This window comes from Ascaphus truei, chromosome 2 (genome assembly GCF_040206685.1).
Source record: "Ascaphus truei isolate aAscTru1 chromosome 2, aAscTru1.hap1, whole genome shotgun sequence".
In the NCBI taxonomy this organism is placed as follows: domain Eukaryota; kingdom Metazoa; phylum Chordata; class Amphibia; order Anura; family Ascaphidae; genus Ascaphus; species Ascaphus truei.
In genome coordinates, this window is record NC_134484.1 from 31,811,531 (window position 1) to 31,836,874 (window position 25,344).

Sequence of the window (25,344 nt, forward strand, 5' to 3'; positions counted from 1 at the left end):
TGTTTGGCCATAATGCACAGCGCCATGTTTGGCAAAAAGAAAAAACACAGCATATCAGCACAAACACCTCATACCAACTGTCAAGCACGGTGTTGGAGGGGTGATGATTTAGGCTTGTTTGGCAGCCACAGGATCTGGGAATCTTGCAGTCATTGAGTCGACCATGAACTCCGCGGTATACCAAAGTATTCTAGAGTCAAATGTGAGGTCATCTGTCCAACAGCTAAAACTTGGCCAAAATCGGGTCATGCAACAGGACAATGATCCCAAGCACACCAGCAAATGCAAATGTCATAATGAATTTTAGAGATTTTTTATAAATGCCTAAAATGCAAAATGTGTAAATTAAATTTACATGGACCTAAAAAAGTCAGAGGGTTCTCCTCTACTCAAACAGGAAAATCATATACTATTGATAACTATATCAGCTGTGATTCAACCAATGTTGTCTACTTAATAAAATGTCCTTGCAAAAATCAATATATCGGACAAACAACAAGAAAAATTAAAATCAGGGTTGCTGAACATATTACAAATATACAAAAAAGGTCTTATTCAACCATCTCTCTAAGCACTTCAAAGAACATCACCAACAAAATCCCACTGGGTTATGCTATATGGGAATTGAAGGGTTACAACCAAATTGGAGAGAAGGTGATATGGGTAATTATATATCCAAATCTTAAACTAGGTGGCTACACACTTTAAAACACTTATTCCGAAAGGCCAAAATGTGAATATAGATTTGGGTGCCTTCCTTATAGATTAACGCTCACCTTCTACTACATTCTCCCTCTGAATCAATTAATTTATAATCCTTCATAGAACCCATGTCGTAGATCCCTTCATATTAGATACTGTTATGGTAATTTATATTTGTATATATATCATGTTACAAAAAAAGTGCCTTGCCACTCAACCTTAATATCAATAAGAATGTAGATAATTAGTGATAGGCTAGAGGTGCATAGGGAAAAGAACCTACAGTATATATCAACACGAAGAAATTAGTCCCCGAGGGGGTCACAACAAAGTTCTCTTGTATTGTACCCTTTTTTGTATATAATTATTGCTATGCGAGTGCAATACAAAGGAACTTTTGTTATGACCCCCTCTGTGACTAATTTCTTCGTGTTCGTATACACACACACACACACAAATTGGGCCTGCAGTACGAATCCTGTATCAAAAATAAAATTTGAAATACATTGCAATAAATAACCCCCCCAACACATAAGTACAGTATTGAGCAAAATAACTATTATCCAGATATGGATAATAGGTCATTTTCCTATTATTAAATCAAACATTAGCCAGGCAGCATAAATAAAGTAAATAAACCCTTCTACTTACCCCTGCCATCATGAAGGGTGTCCTCGTCAGCATTCTGCAGGGCCATGTCCTCCGATGGCAGCAAGAATACATAAAAAAATACAATCTAATGGCCCCTAACCCCTTAATTACTATAGCGGTTATTAACTGCTAAGGTGATTAAGGGGTTAACCCACCCTCCCCTGCTACCCACCCGGGAGGCTGTGATTGTATCAACTGAGTCTCCTGTTCCGGTTTACTTTACTTTCACTATGAGCGTTGTGCGCTGTTCTTTGTTTTGTTTTGTCTAGTTACTCAGGGTCTTGGGCTACCCTTTGTACAGCAGCAGACTCTCCATTTATTAGACTGGTAACACAGTTAATACTTAGGGTGCTCACTTGGGTCTTTAGTGGTAATATTTCATCACTATCATTTCACAATTGTTCATTCATTTTTGCTGCGCACTTGTATTGTTATTTCTTATCCTTCAACTGTGCCTGTTTCCTTTGCAAACCTCATACTGCCTACAAGTCTTCACCCTTCTGCAAAAATATCCTACAGTATGTCCCCCTCCCATCTTTCCTGTGCTCCAGCTCTCATGATTTTGCCAGTGCTTTACTTTAATACCTATACATATAATAATAATAATAATAATAATAATATCTGTTGAATACCCTGTTACCATTACATATTTCCATAATTCAATAAAGACCAAAGCAGCTTTTTGCCCTTTTTCGGCCCAAAATCCCTATAGGCATTAGTTGGGACTACTTTATAGAATTAGACCCTAAAAGATGAATGCCTCCCTTAAAACTATCTCTCTCTCTTTTATCTTCTATCATAACATCTGTTATAACAAAAGATATAAAGGTGTGTTTCAGCTACAAGCTTCAAGATAAACAGTAACTGCCCCATGACCACACTATTCTTACCCCTACAGTATACCATGATGAGTATATTTCAAGATGATTTCTTAACATGGTTCAGGAATTTTCTCTTGTGTAAATATGTGCTGAAATCAATTGTATGAATCGAGTTTCCTTCACCTGATGCTGATCTCTTAGGCATGAAGATTGGAGCACCCCTGAACAGGACTGATTTAATTGTCAGAGTAAAAGAAATACTGGAGCTGTTATAATACTGCATCGCAAATACTCTCATGTAATCTCTCACTGACGCAAGAAGAGCAAAGTTGATGCAATGCACCTTCCTACATTTACGCCTGGAACATGAAATTTCCTCTCAATGTCCATATGCAACCCCTGAAACAGTGCACATGGACTGCTATCACATTATACAATGCATATACTTTATATAAGTACTTTTTACAATCAAAGATACGTACGTATGCACTGAGCATCAGTGAGTTCAATATCAACTTCTGTCCATTTTATCCTCTCTCCAGAAATGTCAGCGCAGTAATACTTATTTGTTGTCACATCCTTCTGAGTAGGAAGGTACTGGCCATCATCATCACACGGCAACCCAATGTCATTCATCTGACAGTCTGTCACACCTGCCACAACAACACAACAGTTAGTGCGTATTTCAATATTAGGACAAATGCAACTGACACAATACAGCACATACAGAATACAAATAGTTCAGTTCTCAAACTATTACTATGTACAGTTATGCTTCTTTACAAAAAAGTAATCCAAGTGTGATTAGCATTGTAGAAGATCATTTATTTGGATACAATTGTGTGATCTTTTATGTACATTAACCCAGCAGTGGTGCACAATTAAACCACGGGTTAAGACCCAGCACATTGGCGCTGAGAGGTTCTGCATGTGATCCTGCATAGCAAAACCCCAGGGGAAGAAGCTTCTATTGTGTGACAAACATATTCGAATACAAAAGGGCTCTGCTATGCAGAAATATTATGCAGAGCTCTCATCGCCGAGTTCTATTTATAAAGCACATTATTATCATACTGAAGGAATTGGTGAAGTTAAATGCGAGCATGCCACAGACATTCTTAATTTACTGTTTTGCAGTATAATATTTTCCTAAACTTATTTCCCCATATGTACAATGTTACTAGATGTAACATCGTCAGTATCATTCTGAAAGGTTAATGTAGACATCGTACTTTGGGAATTCATACATTTATAGATGGACACTCTAGTTGCTTGACCCTACAGTTTCTGGATTAATAACATTTCTTTATTTTGTTATACTTAATGACTTAATGACTTCCATATGTGTTTTGCATACCGTATTTTTTCTGATGACATTTCTTATACAGTATCATAGTCATCATGGACCCAAAATGCATTATATATACGGTTTGAATATCTCTGCTACAGCTGTTCCTTTGCCTTGCAGAAGTTAACTTGTAATACTGATAACAATACAGCTTAGAGGAAGTAAAACTGAAAATATAGGGCATTTCGATCTACCGGAAAATACTATACCATCTTCTTCAACTGTACAGTATGTAACCTTCCCTACCCGGCGTTAAAGGGGGTCACATTAGATTGACTATATACTGTACATTGGCAGTGCTCCGTCTCTCAGGCCTTTGCAGGGTGCTGGGTAAGTGCAGGCTGGGCGGGGATGCACGAATATAACAAGGACGGACACCAGGAACACTTATAAACAAAAAGATGCTTTATATGACAGCCGTCAACTTCGCTTCACAGACATTGACATACTGGTTAGTCGACAGAAATTCGTGGCAAATTACTCTGGACTTCATCCCCCAGGTAGCTGTCACTAGTACGCTGGGGAGGTACTTAAACTTGTTACCCTAAGTAATGGATAAATTGGCAGTCTCTTGCATGAGGTTAATGATGCTCCACCACTTGTCGAGTGGGCCGTTAAGGCAAACACGTTGGTCTCCTGAGTTATAAACAGTATTTGCTATTAAAAAAAAACAACATTTTACATATGCTAAATGCAGCAAGGTGCGCCATTGTGGCCAGTTGGAAACAACTAGAGGCACCCACCATAGAACAATGGGACTCGAGAATGTGTGAGGTTCTGAAAATGGAACAGCTATCATATATAACCAGAGATACAATGTTAACATTTGAACTCCTATGGTTATCATGGGAAGAATATACAGAGAACAGGAACTTGTGAGAAGAAGGGGAAATAGTAAGGGAAACTAACTTTTCCAAACCCAAAATAGGGAATCCAAAATTCAGGATACTACGGCTAATTTTATTTGACAATCTAGAGTTTGGCTCATTGTGGTAGCCTAAGATAAGTTATATTATGTTTTATTCCGTGACTGTATAAGGTGGTTAATTCTATTACTAGCTCTAGTTTACTGTATTTAGTTATTTATATATTTTATTTTAGTTCAGTTTGTCATGTTAGATAATACAGTATATTTTATTGTATGGTACCATATAGCTGTTTGCTTGGAAGCAATGTGAAACTTTGACATTGCTTTATATACTGTGCTTATGATATGATGTTTACAGTTACAAGGGATGCTAATATAATACTGTACTGTATATCGTATGTATTATGTATGCTAATTGTTAAAAGATTGAAAATTGAAAATAAAATAAAGAATTTACAAAAACATTTTGGTGTGGACTTTCTTAATAATCTCTGAAAATAATTATTAAAATCAATTATACTGAGAATTGGCAATGACTACAAATAAACCAATTTGTTGCTACATGAGCCAATATCCGATGGTATAGTTTCACCCGATGAAAAAATATAAATGTGATGTTTTGTGTAATACTTACTGTAATGGTACTCGTCTTTCTGAAATATTAATTTATTGCATAATAAATGTGAACTTACAATGGCTTCTGTTAAAGGCTCCATAGTAGGCTGTAGTTTTTCCTGGGGGACATTTGAGGCATGCATTGCTCCCAGCCTGATCCTGATAAAATCCCGCAGGACACTCTGTGCAATCTTCATCCTGAAAGTAGCTCCCTGGTGGACAAATAACTGCAAAGCACAATAATGATACACACATCACCAGACTGACCCATAACATGTAAACATCCACTATAACAATTATGTTAATGCAGTGCATGTTTACACACTTCATACAGTATGTATTTAAAGGAGCAGGGCCACAATGTATGCATGTCAGCGCTCACTGATATTAAGTATCTGCGAAATCAGGTTTTAGACTTTAATAGTGAGTAACGCTAATAAATATCAGGATTCTCCATTAAAATGCGACTTTGTAGCCCAGAACCCCCACATCTCACTCATGTATGCTATTGAAGGTGGACATTTGTGAAAATAAACCAATGGCAGTGACATGCTAAAGGGATTAAGGCCGGTGTTTACCAAGCAGTATTCGGCCATATAAAATGCTCAGGTGCTGGCAAACAGCTTGCAGCCCATCCAAGTGAATGGTCTCTAAAGTGTCTTACAGCTCTTTTGTTATGAGAAAGACTGCTTAGTAAATATGGCCATAAAAGTGAGCGATCAATGACGCTTACAAAACATGAGGATTTGGTTTGCAGTAGTCACTGCTTATTGTGTTTGTTCCAGAGTAATCAGAAGAGGGACACTGGACTGGGATTAAATCAAAAGGCAAAACAATAAAACAAAAGTCCATACAGGAAAGGGATAGGATTGCAAAGAAAATCTCTGGTCCTTTAGGAGAATGTGCAGATGTAGCCCCTGTTAGTCAATATCCAGGACGAGCCAACTCTAGTTCTCAAGGACCACCAACAGGTTTTAAGGATATCCCTGCTTAAGCACAGGTGGCTCAATCAGTGGCTCAGTCGTTGAGCCACCTGTGCTGAAGAAGGGTTATCGTTAGAACCAGACCTGTAGGTGGTCCATGAGGACTGGAATTGGCCCTTCGTGGCATGACATAGCACGTTTTCTACAACGCAGGGACAGCGCAATAAAAAAAATTCAATTTGTTTTAAAATGTGACAGCTACGCATTTCACATATGTTTTTGCATAACTACAGATGTAACAAGATTTACCGTCTCCAGAGCTGCGGTCACAAAAATCCGCGGCTCCAGAGGCGATGTCAACTGCAGGTGTCTGTGGGAGATCCATGCTTACAGATAGGACCGATCACAGTGTTAATTCTCCGGCCGTGAATGGAGTGCCGGAAACCAGAAGCTTTGCTACATATGCCCCATTCGGGAATGCAGACTCCTTGTGTAATTTGTGCTGCCCCAAGTATTTATGTAATCCCTATTGACAACTAGAGTTTACAGCGTTAACATAGCAGAAGTGTTGGGATCGAGTAGTGGTTAGGCTAGGGTTATGGTCATATATATAGGGTTATAACATATATATATGTGTGTGTATGTATATATATTTAAATATATATCTATATATCTCTATATATATATATATATATATATATATATATATATATATACATATACATATATATATACATATATATATTCATATATATATACAGTGGTCGACAAATCACCAAAAAATCTACTCGCCAAACAAAAAAATCTACTCGCCACCTAGTACCACACGTGTGCTGCTTGGGCCAATAGGAGCTCGCCACGATGTTAAATCCACTCGCCCGGGGCGTGCAAATGTATAGGTTTGTCGAACACTGTATATATATATATATATATATATATATATATATATATATATATATATATATATACAGTCATGTGAAAAAGAAAGTACATCCTCTTTGGATTCTATGGTTTTACATATCAGGACATAATAACAATCATCTATTCCTTAGCAGGTCTTAAAATTAGGTAAATACAACCTCAGATGAACAACATCACATGACATATTACACCGTGTCATGATTTATTTGACAAAAATAAAACCAAAATGGAGAAGCCATGTGTGAAAAACTAAATGTCAGAATTATGCTCACTCTTCCCCGCTCTTTCTCTCTCCCCCACCTCCTACACTCTTATCCCCCTCACACACTCTTAATACCCCCCATACTTAATATCCCCCCATACATTTAATAATCCCCCGCTCCTCACACTTAATATCCCCCCTTACACTTAATATTCCCTAAATCACACTCTTAATTTCCCCCCCCCCCTCTCCCTCCTTTCCCACTCCTAATACCCCTCCCCCACACTTCATATCCCCCCATTCCCACCCTTACCGGATGAGGCAGCATGAGGGGAGAGCTGGTGTGGGGGAGGGGCATGTGCTGCACCTTCCATGCTGGTACCGCACTAGCAGGATCCCACACAAATGCTTACCGGGCACTCCTATTGGCCCGGGCAAGCCTCACAAGAGTTGCTGCTGAAGTCAGGTGTGGGAGCAGCATGGAGGAAGCAGGAAACGCTCCTCACCCCACACCAGCTCTCCCCTCATATCCCGGCATCTGGTCAGCGGGCCGGACAGAAGGGTCTGGCGGGCCGTCTGTCTGACAGCTCTGTGGTAAAGGCTAATACAGTAAGAATGGAAAAATGCTTGAGATAGACATAAAGCTATTATCCTCAATAAGAAAAGAAAAAACAAAGGATTAAAGAGGGCCTGAGATTTCACAGCAAATAGGAGAATGGGCCGGCACGGTGACCAAGAGGTTCTTATCTGCTGTCAGTTTTGATGCTTATGAACTGAGGTACAATGCTACTGGGTCTTAGTTGATCGATTTTTAACTTATATAAGTCTAGACTCTTTTTCTATCTCTCCACTCTCCCAAGATTCAAGCATAATTCTTCACATAAAAACAAAAAAAATATCTGACACCAAGCAGGTTAAAACAGACACTATCGATCCGATTTATTAAGTGTATAAAAGATGTACCTCTTGTTTTCTGGATGAAAATACACCGCAGTAGCAACTTTCAATTTCTACTTACGGGAAAGGGAAAAGAAAGCCTTTCTGGGGAACAATAGCTTTACTTATAAACCTAACTGTTGCTCTCCAGATGTAAGCTGCTCTTAAATTGTTTCTAAATATGCCTTGGGAGGGGAGCTCAATACCAAATGCCTCTTCTGTTTTTATATTATTATGTGATGGTGAAACAGTTTTGAGGATGGTGAACATATTAAAATACCAGGAATGTTGTCATCATATTTGAATCTCAGTTTCCAAACAAAAATCATAATATATAATATACAGTATTTTTTTTTAATACAGCCTGTAATATATATTAATGAGATGGAAAGCCATCGCTCTGCATGGTTGGAAACTAATTTATAGAAGTTATAACGGCTTCATTCCCATTTCTGCACTCATTAAAAACATGCCACAGCTTGCACACGAATCACAAAGCCCTTTAGAGTTTGTTTTAAGCAAGTAAATACCACACAAGTGACCAGTTACTGAAGAGAAGAAAAAATACTCATGCCAATTATGAGACATGTGGACACATCAGGAGGTGGTGTGAGTTATCGCGGCCATTCCAGTGTTAACTCCCATTGACTTCAATGTGAGTTAACACCAGAATGGGTCCAGTAACCCGGAGCTTCATGCATGTGCTCTGCAGAGTCTAAAATACAAGACCTCTTAAGATGCAGTAAGAGATCACACAATCTATTCACTGAAATGAGTCGTAAAGAGTCTTTTTTTGCAGTGATATGTCTTAGGGCTTACCGTTACTTAGTTAATACTGTATGGCCAACAGTGTACATTACACATAACAAGCCAAATACCGACACTCACATGATTAAAATTACACTTAACAATACACATTAAAAGAAAGCAATTGAGTCCGACCATTCCTCCCTTTGATTCCCGAGGATTGAGCAAGTACAGTACCAGCACATAGAACAGCAATGCACGGATGTTGTTGGTCCCTGTGGTATTAAAGGGTAATGTAAACTAAAAATATTGAGATAACTTGTGTCATGAGTGGACCAAAACGTTGATCCTTTTTTGTAATAAATGGATATTTTTTTACATCACAAGACCCTGTGAGTGCCTAAATTTTGTGATCTATGCTAGATACTAGAGATGTACACAACAACAGGAGGTCACACAGCACACTAGCAGACAATACTGTAAGTGCAAAGATGAAAATAGGAAAATTGGCAATGGGTGTTACCTACAGTATGTACTAAGGATACTGCATATCAAGTAGAGGAACAGCTGATGAGGTCAATCGACCTTCGATTGAAGTACATGTGATGGTGCACACCTGGGCTATTAAACCTTAGCATTTAATAATTGTGGAAATAATAAATAACTACACTTGCTGATTGAAAAAGGTGACAATGTGTGAATATATAAAATAATTAAATCACAGGAGGTGTGGCTTACAAATGATATCTACTGGGAGAAATTACAGAGTCTCTTTATCTGAAGGGTGGGTGAAAAGATCTACCAATCAAAGACCATAGTCATTGGTACACTGATCTATGAGTGACACCCATTCAAACAATACTGGTCATATATAAGATAAACCAGTAGTATATACTGCTCTATTGGAGTTTATCCATTACACCAATAGTGTTGTTGGTAGTGGCTGAATAATCAATGAGCAGCTGTGTAGATAAACAACAATTGCTCCTAGCCAGCTTGTTGGACATAGAACCCCATACTGTACATACACTGTAAGTGATCACAATGAATTATCATTTGGTCAATATTGAATATCTGTAGTGAGTGAAATTAATACACGATCAAGCGGTGTGAATCACAGTGCAGCTCTAACTGGCTGCCTACATTACATTCAACAAAAAGCTCTGCATGCGAGTTCAGTGCCTACAAAAATGAATTCATACCTCTCAAGCTGTGTAAATTACAGCACAGCCAAAAACAAAATATAATGTAGAAATCTGTAACCAGTGCCTGTCTCAAGATAATAGCAGGCGTCTGTTGGAAATGAGCTAAATCACGATCAAGCTGTGTGGATCACAGCACAGCTCGAACAGGCTGCCTACTTTTAACTCAACTAATTAGTGTCAAATAAGTAACAGACGCCTACTCGCAGTACAACCTGACTGCCGGGCTTGATAGCAACTATGGAGCATGGATAATAATGCAGCAACGAAACAGAAAACCCTTACAGCCTTAGTAAATTAAGTCAGCCTGTCCCTCCTGGCGTAATGTCAGCGTGTCACATGCCCTACACGTTTCTCTCCGGGTGGAGCTTTGTCAGGGTGTAATGGATAAACTCCAATAGAGCAGTATATACAACTGGTTTATCTTATATATTACCAGTATTGTGGGAATGGGTGTCACTCATAGATCCAGTGTACCAATTATGGTCTTTGATTGGTAGATCTTTTCACCCACCCTTCAGATAAAGAGACTCTGTACAGTAGTTTCTCCCAGTAGATATCATTAGTAAGCCACACCTCCTGTGATTTTATTATTTTATGGCTAGATACAGTATATATTCACACCATTTTCAATCAGCATGTGTAGTTATTTATTATTTCCACAATTATTAAATGCTAAGTTTTAATAGTCCAGGTGTGCACCATCAAATGTACTTTCTTTAGAAGTTCGGTTGACCTTATCAGCTGTTCCTCTACTTGATATGCAGATACTAGAGATGGGCAAATGTTTTGGGCAGATTTGGATCCGCAGAGGATCGTCCGGTTCCTTTGGTCTATGGATTTCAGCAGATCAATGTCAAAAAGGGCAATTCGCCTTTTGTGGACCCGGGGACTGTTTTGTAGAATCCAATCCGTGGAATCAGCAATCCGTTGGTGGATTCTTAAGAATATAGAATCCACCAACTGATTGCTGAATCCACTGATTGGATTCTACAAATCCTTCAATGGATTGTATCCAATTGCGTTTTTGGATCAATCAGTGCGGATTAAAAGCAACCAAATCCGTTTGCAGAGTTTACACTGCAGAACGGATTTTGGGGGGAAATGCGAGAAAATCCGGGAAACGGATTTGGGTGGATTTCCCCATCTCTACTAGATACCGATCCTCTTTGGATTTCATTGGTCGTGCATCCATGGCAACATATACAACAGTACCGTGTGTGCTCTTACCAAAGGACATTATTATAGCTTACATGAATTTCTATGTTGTGGTTTGGTTGCCCTTGGTAAATATGGAGGGGTGATATTGCCTTACCATATCATTCAGGCTGGCAATACTAAACCATGTGATATGGTCCAGAGAAATCCTTAGATTATAAATGTCTCTAAATAGATACAGTATACACTATCCATAACAGCTGTGCAGCAGAAGGCTTCCATGTGAGTGTTTTCTTAGATACCCACATCTGTATGCGAGTAACTGTACTCTATGGATTTTTACTGCAGGAAATTGAATTCTAATGTCATGTTATGCTTCCCTATGTACTTTGCATATGGTTAGTGCTATAAAAGAATAACAATATATATACATTGAAAATAACTATTGAATTCAAAACATACCACATCCGCCAAATGTCTTCATGTTCATCTGGGAATTCCTTTTGCTTTGGAATCCTTCTACGCAGCCGAGCTTTACTTGGTTAGATGCATTGAAATTTTCATCACGTGGAAAGTACACCGACTGATCAGCCAGAAACTGCTTGGAGTCCAACGAAAGACTGTAGTTGCCACTTCTAATAACCGATATCAAATGTCCAACCAGGTTTTCGCCAACCATAGCATTTTCTAAAGGAGAAGAAAAGGTTTACTACGTTACTAGCAGTCTTTGGGTTTATAATAATACCACATACCGCGCTATGCACAATAGGTGGAGCTGGGTGGGAGCCGGGAACGCGATCAGCCGGTACACGCTGGGGACGCGTCCTTCCAGGAACTCATGGCGCGTAGTCCACGGAGGCGGCCGGGGGAGGGGACAAAGGCTACGAACGGATGGGGGAGCCACGTGAACCCCGCACTCGGTGGCGCGCGCGTGGGGGCGAAGCAGTAGGGGCAAGGTTGGCCTACTGGTGCATGAGGCGGACACATAGGGTTATGCAAAGACAAAAAATAAAAACCGGGCGCTTCTCAAAAATAAGTGAATATTAAATAATTAAGTAATTATACGATATACGGGACAGTAATGTTCAATTAATAATCAGTGCACAAATTGTGTTTAGTGACCTTCACCAATGTGTGGAAAATTATATAAATGTTAAAGTGCAATACAGTAATAAAAAAAAGCAGCTCTACACCCTTAGGACGGACTGTTCATGTCCAGATGGTTCTTGTGCAGATTTTCAAATTGGAGCGGAGCGCTGGATGACTCAGGATTATGAAAAATAAAAATAAATACAATAGTGCAGATAGTATTGTAATAATGGTATAATAAAAATGTTCTCTGTAGTAGTGGTACTCACAGATTGCACTATCAAATATAAGCGTATCAGAGACCCTTCTCTCTCTGATGGGAGCCCTTTAATGGAAATCCCTCAGAGTGGTGTCTTGATACTGGAAGCTTGTAATATGATGGTTCAATAATTCTCCCAGGGGTATGTGAAAGTAAAAGAGAGAACACACAATAGAGTAGTATAGTCTAAAATTTTATTGGCAGCATTCAATAATTATATGTGTAATACACTCACATTTTGTGATAAAATATGGTTCGTGGGAGAGGACAGCTGTGGATAGAGGACGCCGGTGGTTCCTGGAGCGGAGGAGCCCTTCCGCATACGTCACTGGTGCCTTCGTCACGTCACGGTCTGCTGAGGAGACCGGGAGACAACTGCTGGCAAACCAGTAGGAGACGGATACACCAGGCAGCCTCTTCCGCCCTGACCTACGACAACACAGGACGTGACGAAGGCACCAGTGACGTATGCGGAAGGGCTCCTCCGCTCCAGGAACCACCGGCGTCCTCCATCCACAGCTGTCCTCTCCCACGAACCATATTTTATCACAAAATGTGAGTGTATTACACATATAATTATTGAATGCTGCCAATACAATTTTAGACTATACTACTCTATTGTGTGTTCTCTCTTTTACTTTCACATACCCCTGGGAGAATTATTGAACCATCATATTACAAGCTTCCAGTATCAAGACACCACTCTGAGGGATTTCCATTAAAGGGCTCCCATCAGAGAGAGAAGGGTCTCTGATACGCTTATATTTGATAGGACACATAGGGTGCCTGCGGTGGCGCGCACGGGGGAAGGGGAGGTGGAGGGTGGATAAGCAGTAGGGGTAAGGTTGACCTACTGGCGCATGAGGCTGCGTAGGCGAATATATAATTAGGGTTATGGGCGTATATAGGTAGGTATGTATTGGGTAGATGAGTGGGGACGCTTATGTGCGCAGATATATATGGGGGAAGGCAAGGGCATATATACGCGTATAGAGATAGACCGGGACATAGAGGCATATATAGGTATAAATGTATGTTATATATATGGGCACGGGCATATGTGCAGGTATGTGGACATGTATATATGGAAATATATAGGAGGCGGGCACGGGTACATGGGTGGATGTATACGTGAGTAGAGGTGTATATGGGCATGGACAGGGCGGTATGTATATGGAGATGGGGATGCATACACATATATGCAAAGGTAGGTATACGGGCGCGCGTAGGCAAGGTGGACATACAGATACTGGGTCGCACACGCTCTGCCGTAGTGGGGGGGACTATCGCAAGGACGGGTATTACCTGGACATGTGGGACATCTGGAGGGCGCCATTACAGGGATCCTATTGGGGGATTGGTCACGGGTTGCCGCCAGGCATGGCCGAGTGGCTCTGACTGACCGTCGTCAGCACGGTTTAGGGTGGCCGGGCCATGGGTCACTGTCTTCCTTGCAGTCAAGCTGGGGGTCGGGGGAGGAGGTCGGCACTCAACATAGCTCATTGCCCCCAGATCCAGAGGGGGCAATGCACAGGGGTAGCATGCTGGAGCGGCACGCAGACGGAGATATGATGTATGTGGGCATGCATATATGGGTGTATATAGGTACGATATGTGTGGTATGAATGTATAAAAAAAAAATTGACTTGCGAAGGGTAACGTAATTTTGTTATTGCAGCAGTCGCGCAGTAAGGCCAGCGCATAGGCAAAGCAACGGCACGCAGTGCTTTTGGGGAATGTCGTTACAGGCCAGTACGATGCGGCTCTTGGCGGAAGCGCAGGACCACGACGAGGGGTGGCTGCACCAGCAACTGCTGGCACTGACGCAGGGATCCGGGAGCAACCAAGGAGGGTCGAGAAGCCAGGAGAGTGCTCAAGCGGGTGCGGAGGCCACATGTGCCGAGGCATGGCCGTCATCAAGCGACGAAGGCGGTCCTAGCGGCGGAGCACGTCATCCGGTCGGTTTGCAGAAGGGTACGTCACTGTCGACTGGGGGGGAAGGTCCACAGCCTGGTCACTGGAAAGGCCATGGGGAAGGGGACGCAGCCTGGAGGGCAAGCAAACGGAAGGTGGCGGTTGGTCTAAAAAATATATATATATGTATATAGATATATATATATATATATATATATATATATATATATATATGTATGAGCACGGGTATGTGGGCCAACACGGACGGAAGATCCAACCGCTGGGCGTGGGGTTAGCGGTCTGAGTCGGGCCGCGAGCTGAACGGCAGACGGGCCATGGGAGGGGTGAACGGCGCCCAAGTTGGATGAGCGGAGCACGTGGGGCAACAGCAGGCACGTGCGGGGTGGGGCTGGACCCCCGGATGGCGGAGTTACGATTAGAAATTGATGAATTGTGTGGGGGGATTTTCAGCGGTTCCCCGATACCGGAGAGTTTGGTAGCGGGGGCGGCGGGCAATGCCAAAGCGAGATTGATTAGCATAATGGAAAAGGACGTTCAGGCGGCGTTATTAGCGGCAGGCATAGGAAAGTCAAGCGAGGCACAAGGAGGAACAGCAGCAGGGGGGAACCCCGGAGCAGCAAGCGCGTCAGTTAGGATTACACAGGTGCAGGCTTCGGCAGGGGAGGAAGGTGCTAGCGGGGGCGCGGGCAGTGCAGGACCAGCAATTAGTCAGGTTAGAGCGGCAGGTCAGGGAGCGGGAGTAACGGCAGCAGCTAGCGCAGTAGGAGGAGCAGTGGAAGGGGCGGGGACCGTGGTGCCAGTAGCAGCATCAGGGTCAAAGAGGGTGGGGGATGCGGCATATGGTGATTCATACACAGCAGTCACCCGGTCCCTGGGCACGCATCTGTCAGACGAGGTAAGGAAAGAATTTGGGCAGGGGACTATGTTGAGTTACTGACGTTGCTTCCCGGGTACAACGAGGCGGTAGCGAAATCCGAGAAGAAAGGGGAGGCCAAGAAGGTCGATGTAGAAAGACGGTTGTACCCACGCACTTTCGGTAACTGGGTGCAGGCGTTTGGGATATTGGCGGGTGTGGCAGGTGAAAAGGAGCCACAATTATGTTTCGCGTTGTTCAAATACCAGGACATAATCAGGAAGGCTTTCCAGAAATACGGAGGAATGGTGGACATACGACATAGAATTCAGACAAAGTATGCAGGAGAATAAAAGGGTGGTTACGTGGGACCGTAAGGACGTTGACTTATATTTAGATCACATTTCGGGGGGTGGAGGTTCAACCTCTCGTGGGGAAGGCTTTCAGGGGAACATGTTCAGTAACAATCCACAGGAGGGTTCGGAAGGGTTCGCGCGGCCGGCAGGGAGGGGAAGCGCAGTTGGTAAACAGTCGGGCATTATGCTGGGGATTTAATGAGTCAAAATGCAGATTCCTCAATTGTCATTTCCAACACACCTGCGCCGGGTGCGGGGACCAGCACTCCAAGTATAAATGTTACAAGAAGGACAGTAAGGGGTTTAAGGGGACGGGACAGCAGGATGGCGTGAACGCCAATTTCGGTATAGACTATGGCGCCTTGGCGGGAAAGACACCCCAATAAAGGGACAGCCGAGTTATGGCAGGAGGGTTCAGGGAGGCAGCGAGCGAGGGTATGGCGGTACAAGCCTGATTTAAGGGGGGTTTTACAGGCCCGTCGGTGGCGGCAGTTGGGGGGGGGGGGGGGTTAGGTGCTTGTCCTGCCAGAGGGGACTCGGGGCTGGTAAAGCAGGTTGAAGTGAGGGGGCAGGTCACCGGGACGTACTTCCGGGTGCCCCCTCTTGCATTACCCAGCACCGAGCACTCTCTGGCGCGGACGGGCAGCACGCTATCTCAGTTATGATTATGTTTATTATTAATAAACAAAGCCGCAGCCATTATACCTCCAGACTGTGTCCTCTCGTTATTGGTAGGTTACATGTAAATAATACTACGAGAGGGGGGGAAGCTCGCGCCTCCCTGGTCATTATGTGTTTTGATCAATCATTTACATAGTATATGCAATGCAAGGAAGGTTTACTAGATATACATATATAGAACAAAAGCCAAAAAGGCCTAGTCTTACATCCAACATGACAAATTATATAGTTCAATTCTTATCCTTTTATCTTCTCATAAGCAAGGGTCATTTCGTTACATTCTTTGACCAAAGTATTTTAAGCTTAGAACCACGTCCCAGTATAGCCCTGGTTATACAGTAGGCTTAAAATACATTGGCCAAAGAATTGAACTAAATGACCTTTGCTTATGAGAAGACAAACAGATAAGCATTTAACTATATAATTTGTCATATTGGATGTAGCACTAGGGCTTTTTGTCTTTTGTCCTATACACAAGGTCGCAGTCCTGGTAGCACTCTTTTTGACATAATATATATGGTGTGGTTGGTTTGGGTTCTGTGTGTACAGGGGATGTGTGCGTTTGCTCTACATATTGTGCCTTTATTTGTGGGGAAAGCATCCAGTTGCCTGCTAGAAAATGCAAAGCAGACACATCCTGTTATTGATATTTTTGGAAGTGTCCCATTTTCAGTGTTTTATTTCACATTTGGACTGACAGTCACTAAATCAGAGCCAATATGGCAATGAGATAGATTCTACTAATAAGGAAAATATGCAATATGCATAGACCCTTTGAATGCCTGAGCGGTCGTGATTCTCCTGTACAGTGCGGTCATGTGACCGTGGTGGCCATTGTCCACCCATGGAGCTCAGGACCTTATTTAACCAGGAAAAAAAAACCCTCCCTGGGCATGATATCGTCTTGGGGCACTCAAAGAATCAAAGCAATAATCAAAATTGGAACCGGGCGTCCTTCGATGCTCAAGCTTGCTATTTTCAGTGCAGGGAATCCTCCACTTCCCAAGATAATTGCCCTTTTTGGTTTCAGCGCTCCGCACGGAAAATTCAATATGGTCACTGCTGCCAACTAATAGTAATCTGCAACCAATGATGTTGCAGCTTCCTATTGGTCCAGCAAGATTTGAATGGCTAAATTGTTTCCCCCAGAAGGCAGCTTGGCACTGGCAACTACCACAATAATCATATCATAAACCAGGGGTGTTCCTGGTGCCAGATATAGCATAGTTCAGCACAGGAAGACCCCCCCAGGTTCCAATTATGTTAAAAAAAAAAAAAAAACAGGTAGGATTGCTTCATTACACTGTTCAGGGCAAAGATGAATTTACCCAAACATTAACTTTTTATCATTTGCTGCTGAAGAGACAAATGGAGCAGAGGGGAGAGTATCTTCAGCACAGGGTAAGTGGTGAGATTGGGTTTAATGGGAGATTAGAGCTGAGGTTTAAGAGGGGGTAGAAGAATGTAGAGGCTTGAAGGAGAGAAGTAGAATGTTGTAGTTAATGCAGATTTTGATGTAAAGCCATTGAGCGGTTTTCAGGAAGAAAAAGGCAGAGGCCGACCTGAGAGAAAGTGAGACAACTCTCGTAACAACATTTTGGACAGATTGTAGAGGTAGGAGGCAGGAAAACCAGATACAGTAGACGGTTGCATTAGTCAAGTTGGGAGAGGAAGGTTTAGCAACAGGAGAGGAGGAGTCAAATATTACACCTAGTCAGTGTGCTTGGGAGACTGGGTGAATGCCAGTGATAATAACTAACAGAAAGTGGAGCAATTTGTTTTAGGTGGGATTATGAAGAGCTCTGTTCAGTTTACTGAGAATTTCTCAAACAGTTTCAATATTAATGTTAATGTTAATTATCCTATGCAATGTGTGGGATGAAGGGTTTACAGAAGAATAGAAGAGTACTGAGAGGTCATTACTACTTCTAAGTATTTATTAGTCTGTTACTCCAAACCCTGGAGCAACCATGAATCGTATTCTCAATGCTACTGTAAATACTGTGAGTGAGAACCAGTCATATTACACAGCAGAAAATAGTTGTGGGTGGAGAGCATACTGACTAACACACAGGGCTTTGGGGTAAAAAGGGGGTTATTTATAAAACTGCAATAGTGTAGTCTTTGGAGGAGTATTTTTGCCGGGACCGTTACTCTTTTTGTTTGGGAGGTGCAAGAGGGCTTTTAAGATCTTCTGCTTGTTCAACTTTTTTGTTGGTTATTAATATTCTGTACTGGGGTGATCCACATACTGGTCAGTTATGTCAACTGGTGAGCCTTTTGGTTTAGACCTATTTATGATACTGAAATAGTGTTGAAATACATAGGTTGTAATTGCATAAGACGAGCCCATACTGTAATAAAACAAATTGACTTCACTTGAACACTGCCGAAGTGTATTGCTGTGTTTAGCCATCCCCAACACCATTCACATGAGATGTAAATACTCAATGCATTGCTGTCCTCTTAAGCATCAAAGGTTTAATATAATGAACCTACCAATATCATGTAAATCAGGCAGTGCAGGCGCTGGGATGTCTTCCAACCGAGCTCTCCATGTCACATTCACACCTAAGAGATCGGTTGACAAACATTCAACGTAGACGGCAGAATCATCACAAACCGGCACTGTACTGGAACCGCTGCTTCCAAAATAGTTCACCTGCATCATGAAAGATACAGTAGTGAGTCAAGAAAACAAGTTCTGAATAGAAATTATATGCATTATATGGCAAAATGAAACTTCCCGAAAATTTTAATCAAGATTTTTCTTTCAATTAGAACCAAGGAGGATTTTTGTACCAGGGAAGTGGAGGAATGTAGAGGAATGCCCATTTAAAAGGCAAGGAAAACTAGTTTCCCTTATAAATTATTTAGGCTATTGGACCTTAAGATATACAGTAGGAAGATGACACTCTCTTTTAAGACCAATGCACTGACATTGTGACATGTGGCGTGCGATAGAAAATAAAATTAGCAAACAAAAAGATATTCTATCTGTAGTGAACTTCCAGACTTGTGTGTTCATAGACTAGAAGTCCACGTACCTTCGGACTAGGATTAGCTTTCATCAATATTGACTGGATGTCTTCTCTATTAATCACTCATGCGCATACCTGAATATGACACAATCCTCTGGCCTTTAAGTCATCCAGTATAAAGGTTCTAAAAGCTTGCAGTGATCCAGAGTAGTCAGCCATACAGGTTTTACCAGCAGGGATCCGGAGCTGAAAATATGCCTGTGTTTGGACAGTCTGGAAAGACTGAACTCCTGAAAAAAAGGCAGTCACGTAAGTAATATTACTCTAAGGTCTCTCTATTCAGCAGTCTGGACCAAGTAAACCAAAATCATTTATCAATTTGTCGTTCTGGATAATAATTAAAAACAGATGTATTAAAGAACAGGTCTACCAGAGTGTCTTACGCATATTACAACGAAGTGCAGGCTCCCTTGCAGACATCACACAGAGGTGCAGTAATGTACGGAGATAAATTACCTGCAATTTTGTGGGTGTTCATTAAAATTCCTTACTTTATTGTGCCAACATCATGGACACAGTAAGAAAATACTTTAAAGTTATTTAAACATGTGGGAGAAATGTTTTCTTGGATTGAGGAAAGGAGAAGTTTACACATCGGGAGGGGAACGTTTGTATTTATTTTAAGGATCTACACACATATTTGAACTCTGTCGCCGCTGCTGCGTAACCTTTAAACTAGTGGGATACTACAGAACCCCAAACTGTAACTTTGGCTATTACGTTCTTCAAACGTTTACAAATCAGTCATTGGGTGTTAAAAAAGTTGAACAATGGTCCCAGCGGTCAGGCATAGGGGGCAGAATGACTGGGTCGTCAGGCCTCTTCCCCTTATCTTGGATCGGTAGTGATTGGGTAGTTGAGGGTTAATGGTTCATGTGCGGGTGGAGTTAGTGTAGAGGGAAGATTAGAAAGAGGTGGGAAGACGCCACTCATCTTGTGGTACCCAAAGTTAACAGTCCCAACATCCCCACCCCCCCCCCCCTCATGTAAATGTTGCCTTTGTTTATGGACATGTTGAATTTTGATTGCCAAAAAAAAGTAAAGAATGAAGAGTGAGGAATTATGTTTGCTTGTTTTCTGTCACAGCTTGGTGGGCGTGTGTATTATTACACAGACTGGGTTCATGGTATCAAGTTTGGGCATATAACCCAGTTAGCAATTGGTGTCTGGCCTGGGTTGAGTCGCTGATGTTTGGGAGCATCGTCCAAGGTGGGTGATGCTTTACGACTGCTGTGTCGGTCATCTGTCAGCTCAGCAGTGGGGAGGTCAGGAGCCGCAACGACACTGCAGGTTCTCAACACTGTTCGGGCCAATCTGGGTTAGTGAATAACTTCTGTTCTACAATAAATAACGGCTGTGGCCTTATTCTTCCAGTACATTATGTTGGTTGTTCTTTGTTAAGTTTGGGGGGAGAGGGCTAATGGGGACTACTCTAATCAGGCTTCTAACATGTTTCTGTTTTCTTTTTATTAACGGATTTGGGATTTTTTGTATGACATAATTTATTACATGGGCAACAAAAAATGTATTTTGGAAAAAAAAAAAAAAAAAAACTAATTCTGCACTCCAGAGAATTCACAGCCAAAGCAGTTTTACTGTAGGCAAAACTCACAACTGTAGTTTGCCAAGGATGCAGGACTGTGTCCTGCCATGTCACAGAGAACATAACATGAGCTACATCTGTAGCTCCCCATATTTTAATGGAAGGGAGCAGCAGATTTACTACTGAGACTGCAGATCTTCAATAATTGTGAAATAACAAGAATGGCAATGCTTGTAATTGTACATTCCTATAGTAACTAAAATGTAATCGTGCTAATTTAAATGTAAGACAATATCTATGATGTACATTATTCACATCATAATTTGTGTTCCAAAGGAGCACCATTCAGGTTAGTGTGAGGCATCCTCGGGTGATAAAGAACCCTAGTTGATTTGTTATGGAATCCACTTTCATGGATGAACATGGGAGTGTGCTCATGTCCTGAATAAGATCCCTGTATATTGTACATTATAAGTTCATCTGTTAACAAGTCTCTTGTTGGTCAACTGAAGGTATCACAACGTACAACAAGTCCACTCTTATCCAGGACCCACACAGCTGCTAGAATGCTGAGTCGGGTTGAGGAACACTGCTCTACTGGCAAACTGCATGCACCAAATAAGTATTTTCTTATTCATTACAAAAGTACATACTTTGGCAGGATTGCAGATGAGGTGATTGTGAGACCCAACGGAGAGTTTTCAGATCGCACACAAATGTCTCGCTGGAAAATACATTCTGATAACCTCGGCGACAAATCAGTTGACAATTTTGAATCTTCTCCCCGGTCTCTAAGATTTCATCACAAAACATAGCTCCATTCTGTATATCTCGAGCACTGAAGGAAAAGGGGCACACTGGGCCTGTGATCAAAACATAAAACGCATTATTGGTGACCCCTACAAAATTCTGAGCAACAGCTGAATTATGAAAAATGAAATTGACAAATGTTAAACGTGGAAGACAGTTAAAGACAATCAGTAACAGTTTGTTGAATTAGGTTTTACAGTACAGTATATGAGTAATGGATTTTAGTTGTGAATATGCCAGTGTACAAAAGTAACAATTTTCTCAATCCTAAATTGATGCACACTGATACTTCATACACTGAAGCTAAGAGGCACAAGATGGAAATGCCTTGCTTTGCGCCCGTTTTTCTCAAAAGTTGCTTTGCAATATTTCCTGGCTAGTGTCAACTGCAGACAGGTGGCATAAGGTAGTTTTGTATATACTGTAAAAGCAAACTTTAACACAGATAAGAAGTGCAATATATCAAAATTCAGACATTCATCCACTAAAGCACAGAACATGAAAAATATTATGTACTGTATTACCTACAAATATTCTATATTGATCCCTTTAGTGTTGGAATTTCTGTGGCACCAGAGGGCCATCGTCATTCAGCACCAAAGTCACATGATTGTAGAGATCAAATGACCCGTATCTGATCTCAGATTCCAAAAGCAAAAGGGTATATTCGCAGCCCTGGATATGCCGTTCAGAAACTATAAGTGGCTGTGCCATTCTGTAAACCTCCATGTTGGAGATGGACAAATTTACCAAAATTCGGTTCACAATTTTTGCCCAATTTTCAAAGAAGTTTGAATAATTAATTGACTTTTGCTTAAGAATTCTTGAAAATGACCAGACCCTAATACTCCTGCTGTAGTGAGGGAGGCAGGGAGAGAGAAATGGAGAGATTGAGAAAGTGGCCAATTTAGCAGAGGCCCTTTATATATAAATACCCCCCATATGGAGCCGCCTATACTCTACAAGGTGAGATAACGGTGATTACACCTGGGAAATAAGCTAATTTAAATATGCAGATATGCTTATTTCCCATGTTTCTCAGGTGTGTTCACAGGTATCTCCCTCCCCCACCCAACCCCCACACCCCTGTGGCAAGTGGTCACATCTTTGTGAGAATTTTTCAAGAGTGAAATTGGCACATTTCACCAGGCTCAGAAGCCACTGTGAGAATTATGCACATCTCTACTACAAGTAATACTTCAAATTCAGGTTTTTTTTTAAAATTGTAAGCTTGATAATTGCTACATTAAGAAAACATTTTTTTTTAATTCTTCAGTTGATCCACTTGCAAGAAATATATCATAACCAGCAACAAATCCAGTGTTGTGCGTGACGTGACGTACGCCCACAAGAACTTTAATGCAATTGGAACCAAACCTAGCACATACAGTAATTAGCTGTGACTCCGCTCTGGGTGTATGTAACTTACTCTGACAGGAAGGTTTTTCCTTTTCAGATACATTCACTTTTGTTCCGTTAGCCTCTTCACCGTTAGCAAATACACAGTAACATGTCTTCCCGTCCTGCTCACATTGCACTGGAGAGAGGTTTTCACCTTCTCCACATGCAGGGATAAATCCAATGGCCAGATTCCGTGCAGTAACTGCAGACTTTAACAGAGTACAATAACTTGGACCTGGACAGGTAGCAATGAAATATAAAAACAGATGGGTAAATATATTCAGAGCCTTATAAGAACTATAACAGCAAATGTAACATTTAGATTTGTCAGTCCAACTTATGTCGAATTGCACCCACCAATGCCAGTTATGCTACCAACTTCCTGGCGCCTTTTGGAAGCACTTTTTAGAGCTGGGTATAATGGTGCATAAATAAGGAATATACTATACTGACATGAAAGAGTGCCAGGCAGACCACCCCCGTTTAATTGTAAAGAAAAAGTAAATGGAGGATTGTTGATTCAAAGTTAAATCAATTACGTAGGACTCTTTACTGCAGGGAGGATAGGAAATGCAATGTTTATTCATATACTGCAAACTCTTTCAGTAATAGTGTTAATGAGACAATGTCCAAGTATGAGGTGTAAAAAAACAAAAAACCCACATTCAGTATAGATGTAATAATAACTCTATGTTTCAATTGCTACCTTACATTTCTGATGTTCTCTATTCTTTAAAGTAATTATTTCCTGATGATTTCATCACACAAAATGCAAATAATATGTACTTTGAGTGCAATATAGAGGGACCCAGTGTGAGAGCTGTACCTTACACAACAAGTTGCTAGCTATTCTTTGAAGTATCAGTTCTGCAAATGGTTTACAGGCCACGACGGCTAAATTTAACATGACTTTTCGTAGAACAAATAACAAATACAATATAAAGCACGGTCACAAAACTCACACTCAGCACTGCTATTCAAATCTTTACTGTCTTGTAGGACCACTTCCCCTGTTTTAGGAGTCACACACCAGGAATTGGTCTCTGATTTTTGCAAAATAGAATATTCCCCACTCTAAAAAGAAAAAAAGAGTAAGTTTTTTATTTGTATATTTTTTTTAGAAATGTACCTGTTTGAATGCTGCAATGAGTCAAAACATTACAAAACACTGAAAAGAAGGCTTAATGTAAAGGTAATATGCCTAGTCAAAACAAAGTTTCTAAATCATGCAAGTATGGGACGCATGCATCAATTGTGGGTTATTGCATCTGTTCCAGCATAACCCACCATTGACTAGAATGGCACTTGATGCATGTGTCCCTATGTTTTATAAAGCAATGAAAACATCAGCACTTAGTACTATTTCTATACTGTAGTTGTTTGTATGATTCAAGGGCATTGATGTCAGAACGTACTAGTGCATAGCTTGGTACATAAATCAGATTTCGGTCTTCCAAGCCACTAATGTTACAAGTAAATACTTACAGTGACTAACACACACTTCACATTAGTGACACTAGACAGGACAGACATTAATCCATAATAACAAGATGCCGACACGAAATTACACCATTTGGCAGTGTCACTAAAATAATGCCAAAGGCAGGAGAATGCATCATTTCCAATTACAAAAGGTAAACAATCAATGTCACCCATTAAGATGATTGCCTTTTCTCAGATGAGTGCACCAGAGGATTAGTATTACTTCAAACTCCGGAGACCGCCAAGCAGGGAGACCTCAGGTCTTGGCCATGAAGCCCTGTAGGACCTTGACAACCCTACAGCTTATTGTTGAAGCTGTCCATATTTATCTTCACCTTTACTCAATCATCTAAACTGAGATAGGTTAGTACTGGAGCTTCTCCAGTAACCTTTGGAAGGTAGTTCTGAAGACCAGTTGTCCAACTGTGATTTAATAGTGATATTTCCCATGGGTTTTATTTATTGCTTTGTGCAAACTTCAACTGTCTGCAATTTTACAGCCAATTACTCTGCAACTTTAAACACACATTACATGTAGTGTACAACAGGTTGCCTTTCTCAAATGAGTTGGTACGGTACCATCATAATTCCCCAAAAACAGCCATTACCTGGCCTTCCAACCACAACTAGTAACACGTTTTTCTAGCTTTATGGTTCTTAGGAAAGCCTAATTTTCGCAAGTGGCACTATTTTTTTTTTATAATAAGGAAGTGCACTGTAACTAAAGATTTCATGAAACATTATTCCCACCACGATCCTATTAACATCACTTCCAACACAGTCATTCATACATTAGCTTA

The 25,344-nt window shown here is 41.2% G+C and overlaps 1 protein-coding gene across 1 annotated transcript in view; it reads right to left on the bottom strand.

The window, feature by feature from the left end:
• TG (thyroglobulin) overlaps positions 1-25,344 on the bottom strand; it is a 240,109-nt gene that overhangs the window by 176,773 nt on the left and 37,992 nt on the right. Inside the window, exons 15-22 of the mRNA XM_075588461.1 lie at positions 24,025-24,136; positions 23,091-23,297; positions 21,505-21,714; positions 19,384-19,538; positions 18,767-18,929; positions 11,557-11,781; positions 5,083-5,232; positions 2,657-2,827 (exon numbers count right to left, since the gene is read on the bottom strand). Of these exons, the coding sequence (XP_075444576.1) occupies positions 2,657-2,827; positions 5,083-5,232; positions 11,557-11,781; positions 18,767-18,929; positions 19,384-19,538; positions 21,505-21,714; positions 23,091-23,297; positions 24,025-24,136 (1,393 nt within the window). The remainder of the gene's footprint in view (positions 1-2,656; positions 2,828-5,082; positions 5,233-11,556; positions 11,782-18,766; positions 18,930-19,383; positions 19,539-21,504; positions 21,715-23,090; positions 23,298-24,024; positions 24,137-25,344) is intronic.